The sequence below is a fragment of the Silurus aristotelis genome (assembly GCF_946808225.1).
Source record: "Silurus aristotelis genome assembly, chromosome: 16".
Classification (NCBI taxonomy): Eukaryota; Metazoa; Chordata; class Actinopteri; order Siluriformes; family Siluridae; genus Silurus; species Silurus aristotelis.
In genome coordinates this window covers 12,944,037-12,952,026 of record NC_139589.1, presented here as the reverse complement: position 1 = coordinate 12,952,026, position 7,990 = coordinate 12,944,037, and the positions used below count along the sequence as shown (strand labels likewise).

Sequence of the window (7,990 nt, the reverse complement as noted above, 5' to 3'; positions counted from 1 at the left end):
CATTCCGGCTCGCGGCAGATTGATGAGGATAATCCGTGGGCTTTTTTTTTTACTTTGTCCCGCACGGTGCTTTAAAACAAATGCGCATAAAAGGAGCATAAATCTGTTTTATATTTAGATGAAAATACAGGTTTGTGGTGTTTTTTATTAAATTGTGTTTACGACTTTTAAACTAGCACCACTTTAAAATAAACTTGTATCTTAGGTTGTACATATGATAAACATTGATAAACAAAGTCATAGTTACAGTATGTAAAACTGTTAATAATAACTGTTATATTATAGATAGATAGATAGATAGATAGATAGATAGATAGATAGATAGATAGATAGATAGATAGATAGATAGATAGATAGATAGATAGATAGATAACTATAAACAGAGGCATAGCAAAGTTTTTATAAGCAAAATCTGAAAGGGTTTTAAAGATTGAGCAAAACTATTACATCTGCTGGAGAGAGAAAAGAAAGTGTGTGTATATGCCCCCCTCCTTGCAAAAGGACAGGTGGAGTATGGCCATCTGTAGACACTCTGAAACGCCCTATTGTCAGTTCAGAAACTTCTATTATTGGACGTCTATACACATGCAAATGAGTAACGCGTGCCATGACGCCCTGCCATGCAATCTGCCTGGCTCTGTGGCCCTGAAGTCACGTGACGCAGAAGCTTTGCAAAGGGGGATCACTTTGCAAATGCATCTGAAGAAAAAAAAGTGCATGTAAACAACACGCACGTGTGTGATATGCAAAAGAGTTTGTGTGATTTGCGTCCCATGAGCAACTAACTCCAACTTGTAGAAGTGGTGGAGGATTTCTCCCTTTCACTTTCCACTGCAGTAAACACTAGTTCATTCATTAGTTAGTAATCACTGAAATGCAAAGACGTTAAGCAAACAAAACAACATTGATATTATATATAGGCCCATTTCTGATAAGAATCTATACTACTACATTTATAGTATAAGAGATCTGGAAAAAAAAATCTAATGCAAAACCAAAACAAAATTGCAAATCAAAATGTCGACTTTAAGATAACAGAGAGAGCAGATTGACGCTGACAGATTCAGACCTATTGTTACTTTGCAGAACAGGAGCAGATGGAGGGGCCTCACTAGGATACACCCACTCCAGTCACCCTTTACCCCTCACCCTGCAGCACCTAACGCTATTGTTCATTTACCGCAACAGTCATTAAAAATAAATCTTGTTTACAAAAGTTTTACAATGGATTTTCTTTCTGTACTAAGAACAAAGTACAACTTTTCCAATGTCAGTGATTATCGAGCTAATAACGTCAACAAAACGATAAGAAAATCCAGAGTTTTACTGAATATTAAATCCCTTCAACACTCTGCAGTGTAGTTTATAAAGTGCACACATGCATTAACAGCTGTCATTTCTGTATTGCGTGTTTTGGCCAGCAATCTACTATATCTACTATTAAGGCATATATAGGCAACTAAAGTATGTCAGATCTCTGAATTAAGGTGCTCGTGCAATTTGCATACACGTGAACCGCAGAGTTGACCTCAGCAGAGGCGCGTGCAGCACGTCTGCCTCCATGTATTGTGTGCACGTCACATCTGCAGCCCGTCCGTCCGTCTCGCGCTGCTGCGCTGCGTGCGTGCTCGCGAGTGACAGGTGGTTTCTTGAACAATTACTTTTAGTACCCTCCCTACACTCTACCCCACTCTTTACACACACACACACACACACAGACACACACACACACACGGCTGTAGATTAGCCCTCATAAATCCGGCTTCTTTTTAAGAGGTGCCCTGCTTCTTATTGGTCTGAAAGCAACAGCAGGCGCGTGCTACTCTCAGACAAGAAAAGGAATGAGAGTTTCAAAACAGAGGACACTCTGCAGATGATAGATGCAGTCTATATCCTGCTACTATTATGACCATTCCGTTTATTAATACATTCAATTACTGCAAGTTTCATTCGCTACAACCACAGAAATCAATTAAACTCCTATGTTAGATTAACAGGGATTTATGGAATTAAAAATGCCGCTCAATGCATAGATTTCTTCACGTAATAAAACATTTCAATGTATGTATTTATTATGTTTTATTTATTCCAAGCAGTCTGTTCACTGTTTTTCTATTGCATTGAACAAGTTGAAACTTCCTCAACCTAAAAATTCAATATAGGTGACCAAATCTTCTTATCTTTTTTTAATAGACGCAACATTCACTTCAAGCAAAACACTGAAAACTGTATTTTCTATATGACAATTATTATGCAAATGATCTTGTTCTTTATACACCAAACATACCCATCCGAATCAGTGCAGCAAACTGATCCAATACAGGCACTGTATATATTTACCAAGAGCATGATAACTGCTAATTTGAGTTTATTGATCCTTTAGTTCTACAGGACAGCAGATGTGCCATGCATCTGCCTTAGAGAGCGAGAGAAAGGGAGGGGGAGAAGGGAGGGAGGGAGGGGGAGAAGGGAGGTTGGGGAGGGGAGCAGCCATGCCACGCGTCCAAAGTCGGACATGCAAATGAATATGCAAAACAGCCACGCGTGTCTGCTGTTATCAGCTACAAGCACATGACCCTTTATTTCAGGTTTGATCTGCACGAGTTCAAAGTCTCCATATTTGGCATCCCAACTTACAGAACGCAATTATGATCTTTACTACTATGAAAAAATACAGATAAATGACTTTGTGACACCACAAACACGACATTTTAGAACTTTTTAGAACTTTTTTTTTTGCTACATCATGTTTTGCAGCTAATATATAATAAATATATTTATTTGCACACTTGTAGCTGTGCTCTCTTTACATACATCAAATCATGAAGTAGCTAAAGAGCTCTGTTTTGTAGTTTGTACTTAAACTGATTTTAATATTATAAATGAACGCAATTGTTTTTCACAGTTCCTGCTTTTGTCGCATTATTCAACCTTATTTGATGTTGGGGAATCTGCATGTAAAATTCAATTAATGTTGTACTTTTTTATCGATGCGTAAACTTTGTAATGTGAAATAAATCTACTGAAATCTGTCCACGTCTATGCATCTTGCAGTGCACGTGCCAGAAAGTCTACAGTGAACAATAGCGTTCTATTAAATAAAAAAAAAGAAAATACAGAACCAGATTAAAAGTCAGCAGCGTGCAAAATTGACCTTTTTCCATTATCAATTCTTGGAGATGTCATGCTTGTCTATAGGCACGCGCCTCGATGCCTCTTTTCTTTATTGTCCTGCATTGGCCAATCAGATTGCAAGCGCGTGCCGGCTTCCGAGTATAAATACGAGACGCGTGCCACCGAATATCCATTCCAAACTGTGCGAGCGTGCAAGCAGGAAACATTACCCGACTCCCACCACTGCAAAAACCCTAAGTCAAGATGGTTAATGAAAACAAATCTCTGGTTGAGGCTCTGCAGTCCGCAGACGCTGATGGTCGCGTCACCGTCGGTGTCTATGAGTGCGCAAAAATAATGACTGAGTGAGTAGTCCTGATCTGCCTAACCAGATTTTAACATTATACTGTACACACCAAGTGACTTTATGCTCATGCACTTGTTTCCTTTTTTCTTTCTGCAGTGATCCTGACAGCGTGTCGTTCTGCGTCCTGGCCATGGATGAAGAGTTCGAGTGCGATATCGCGCTCCAAATCCACTTTACTCTCATCCAAGCTTTCTGCTTCGATAACGACATCAGCATCGTGAGAGTGAACGACGTACAACGTCTAGCTAAGATTGTCAGCGCTAAAGATGAAACTGAGGACTGTCACTGCCTCCTGATCACGGTACGACATGCTCCATGTTCTACACATGTAATGCAGCATCAGCTCACAACGCGATATCATCTGCTCAACCACTTCACAGAGATGCTCATCATGCTTTCTATTTTATTTCCACAGAGTCCAGCTGATAGTTCGTGGGAAGATCCAGCTCTGGAGAAGCTGCACATGTTCTGCGAAGAAAGCCGTCGTTCCAACGACTGGCTTCCAGAGATCACTCTGCCAGCTCGCTGATCTGTTGACGGGAATCTTCTCACTCGAGAGGCTTTAAACCCCTAATGGAAATACATCCATTCTTTAAATAAAGGATGATGATGGATCTTCTCATCCCTGGATGCTTCTGAGGAGGCTCTGATGCAGTCCAGGCAGCGCGGGGTATGCAGGCCTGAAGTGGCCTTTCGCCCCACGGATCCGTCGCTTCTCGTCCCGTCCATGCCAAGATGGTCCTCCTTCTTTATGTGAACGAGGCCGGGCATGCCACGAGAGCGACCCAGCGGCCCTCATTCTTTGTGCGGATGAGGTTTGGAGAGGAAGGAGAAAGCGAGTTTGTGTTCCCACAGCAGCACAAATTTCGCATTAAGCGTTAGACACGCGGAGGACGCGGTGGTGCGTCGTAGCGACGTTTTGAGAAAAATGGACTTTAACACCAGGGACATTTTTTTTGGTTTCAAAACGTATTTGCCGCACAGTATAACGTACCTTATTGTCGGCAAAGTGCTTCTTTCCACTTTCCAGAATTGTCTTATTATCTAAAGGTTTAACTTTAGAAATAATTAATATGAGAAAAAGAAACAAAGTCTAAAGGTTTCACTTTAGAAAAACAAAACAAGAAAAAAAAATTAATGAAATATTAGCACGAGTTTAGAAACTGAAAACTGAAACCTTCCTGTAAAACTCTCAATTAAATGTGAAAAATAAAAAAATAAAACTTGAATTGCTTTACTCATTGGATATTTGTTTTTACTTTTTCTATCATTCTGGGACTCTTGCTCAGACAAGTGCAACTGAAAGAAAGGTGACAATAAATGTTCAAAATATGATATACAATTAAGCATTATTGAATATTAATATTATCAATATTAATAATCTACCTGTACCCAAACTGTTTACTTTTCCAATCACTGGACAGATAAGTAAAGTATCTTTTTTTATGAAGAAGTTAAGTATAATAGAAGTAAATTCTTCCATTAGCAGTGCTCAAAGAAGAGACTGAGTTTATTTCATCTGGCCAAAAGTAAGTGCAGAATAGATAAAGAAAGATGAAGGACAAAGAAAAATGTTAACAACTTTACAACTGAACACAGTAGTTGGATTAAGTGCTAGTACACATGAGTGTTACTAACCTTAGGTAAAAAGCAATCAATAAAGCAACTAATAGTGCAATTTCATACTGTGCTTTTAATTCACGGTTGTCACATAAGAAAAGGGCATACAAAGTTATAAAGGGAACCCGAATAATTATAAGCATCTGCACGTACATGCAAATGTAGAAAATTGGGGAGAGCTGCAGTGTCTGTTTTCTTTTTTCTTTTTGAAAAACCTATTTAATATAAATCTCTGTCTTAGGGGCTCTAAAGAATTGTGTGAGAACATGTTCAGAACTATTAAAATCACTCACTATTAACTGTTCAAACCTATCAGCATCTGGAATATACAGATGCAAAACCTAGTTCAAAAGCAGTAACTGGTTCTGTGTGCAATGCTACAGCTGCTATATAGTTTTAATAATTATATTGGCCTTTTTGTCAGTCAAAATCTCTAAGTTTTATTTAAAAAAGTATTTAATCAAGAAGGTGGTATTTAGCTGCTGTCCTTTTCTGGACCAAGTTTTTTATGGTTTTTTTTCACAGACGGGTGCAATTCTTTTTGAGTTGATTTGCAGCTAAAGTATTTCAGGCAGGTCTTCACCACATCATTGTTCCATGTAACAGTACTTCATAAAGTTAACTGGACATTTGACTGAGAAACATAATGCACATTGCACTTCATGTTGTAGCCACATTTGCACTTCAGATGTGCATTCAGCAGTCTGTCACAATTATTTTTTCACATTAGATTGAACATGTTGGATTGTTTAGCAAGTTTGTGTAGGACTTAAAATTGTAAATAATTTAGGATCTCCAAAATTATGTCTCACATAAAAACTTATGTTTTATTTTATTTTATATAGCAAATTCCAGAATATAACTTTATTTATCTGCTGGGCTTGCTACCCTGTGGATCTCCTAACTAATCACTGAGTAAGCAAGTCAACTACATTATCAATATAACTATTATTTACATTTTAGTTGATCTAATAATATATATTTTTTTAATTAGATTTACTTTAGTTTTGGTAAATACCAGAAAAGTTTACTATTTCCCACACTGCATTATGTGTATCACTCCGCTTGTCTATGTGTTTAACACATATAATTCCACTTCCAAGTTTAAAACAGGGTTAGCACATCATAATAACATATGACAAATGGTACTCTTTAGGAATATGAATGTTTCACTTAAAATACAAAAATTAGTTGAAGATGAATAGAAAGAAGAGACGCTATTTCAACAAATTAAAACCTTTATACCCATTTTGGTCATGAAGTCTGGTACAGTTTTTGCATTGTACATGAAACTAGGCAAGACTCCTTACAAGCTTCATCTAATCTTTACAGCTCATCTTTAAAGTACAAAGACTTGTGCATATTTACATTCTATCACATAGAATCCTAATGCACACATCTAATCTGTCTTCTAATCTAATAATTAATGTTCAAGATGCATAATGTAGTACTGTCAGGCTTATAGCTATAGTCATAAAAGTATAGTCATCTTATAACTATAGTCATAATAAGTAGCTAACATACTGGTTTAGTCAAGTCAAGAGGCTTTTATTGTCATTTGTACTATAAACAGTTGTACACGGTACACAGTAAAAACAAGACAACGTTCCTCCGGAACCCTGGTGCTACACTAAACAACATAGAGCTACATAAAGTGCATCGAGTGCATTTAGTGGGTAGTATGAACACCTCTCAGATTACGTTGTAAGATCTTGTGCCTTGGTTACTGCCTGTGTGGAAGTTTTTGTATGTTCTTCCTTTGATCACATGATTATCTCTAACCTGCTAGTATAAAGCTATAGATGTCACGCGGCGAACACGGAGGCGGAGGCAGAAGTAGAAGCCGGCGTCTTTATTAAATGAAAAAGGCAAAGCCAAAACAGAACACCCGCAGAGCGGGATAAAACCGGCAAAAGGCAGTTCCTTGGGTAATATCCACGGTGAGGCGTGGAGGAAGCGCAACGCGGAGGCAGCGACGGAGAGGCGTCGGAAATCCGAGGTGCGCTGGGGAAGAACGCCGTCACCGTGGGAAAAGCGGGGAATCCGGGAACAGAAGGTGCGTAGCGGGAAAGGCTGATGCGGAGAAACACCACCGGGAACCTGCACAGACACACACACGAGCATAACCACGTACATGTAATAACCGACAACCCGTGTGTGTGTGTGAGGGAGTTTTATAGGTCAAGTCAAGTCAAGTCAAGTTTATTTGTATAGCGCTTTTCACAACAGACATTGTCTCAAAGCAGCTTTACAGAAAACAACAGTGAAGGTGAATGGTGTGCGTTTGTCCCTGATGAGCAAGCCGCGGCGACAGTGGCAAGGAAAAACTCCCCCAGATGATACGAGGAAGAAACCCCGAGAGGAACCAGACCCAAAGGGGAACCCATCCCCATATGGGTGACATCAAAAGTTTGGTCATAAATCTTTCAACAATACAGAACAATTTGTGATCATCATAGATCCAGCATCAGCTTCTCCATGCCAGGGCCTTTAAACACTCGGCATCTACTTCTCCATGATCATCCATAGGTCCATAATCTTCACGAGGTGGGACGTGACTGGAGCTGGCCAAACCTCAGGATGCCTCGGGATGGGGAGAGAAAGAGAAGCAGTGGAGAGGAATTAGCGTAGCTGCTGTTCATGATATTAACAGCACAAGTTGATAATGTGCATGTGATCAGATGTTCTGGAGCACAAGGTTATGAAACCTATACACACCAATGCACACAGACACACCTGTGTGGCTGTTTTGACGTAGCTTCCTGTGACGTAGCTTCCTGTGTTTGACTTGTTTGCCGCGAGTTACGTGTTTGTATCTCTCTCGGCGTCTTTCAAACAAACTTTGCTATCTATCCATCCGTTTTTCCTCTTTTAATAATCCTTAATTGT

General features: G+C 39.3%; 1 protein-coding gene across 1 annotated transcript; it reads left to right on the top strand.

The window, feature by feature from the left end:
* Positions 1 to 20: 20 nt before the first annotated feature.
* LOC310738824 (growth arrest and DNA damage-inducible protein GADD45 gamma-like) lies at positions 21 to 4,626 on the top strand. The gene is made up of 3 exons (XM_083564255.1): positions 21 to 3,479; positions 3,578 to 3,782; positions 3,897 to 4,626. The coding sequence occupies exons 1-3, from the start codon at positions 3,379 to 3,381 to the stop codon at positions 4,008 to 4,010; spliced, it is 420 nt and encodes a 139-aa protein (XP_083420381.1). The 5' UTR covers positions 21 to 3,378; the 3' UTR covers positions 4,011 to 4,626.
* The last annotated feature ends 3,364 nt before the right edge of the window (positions 4,627 to 7,990 follow it).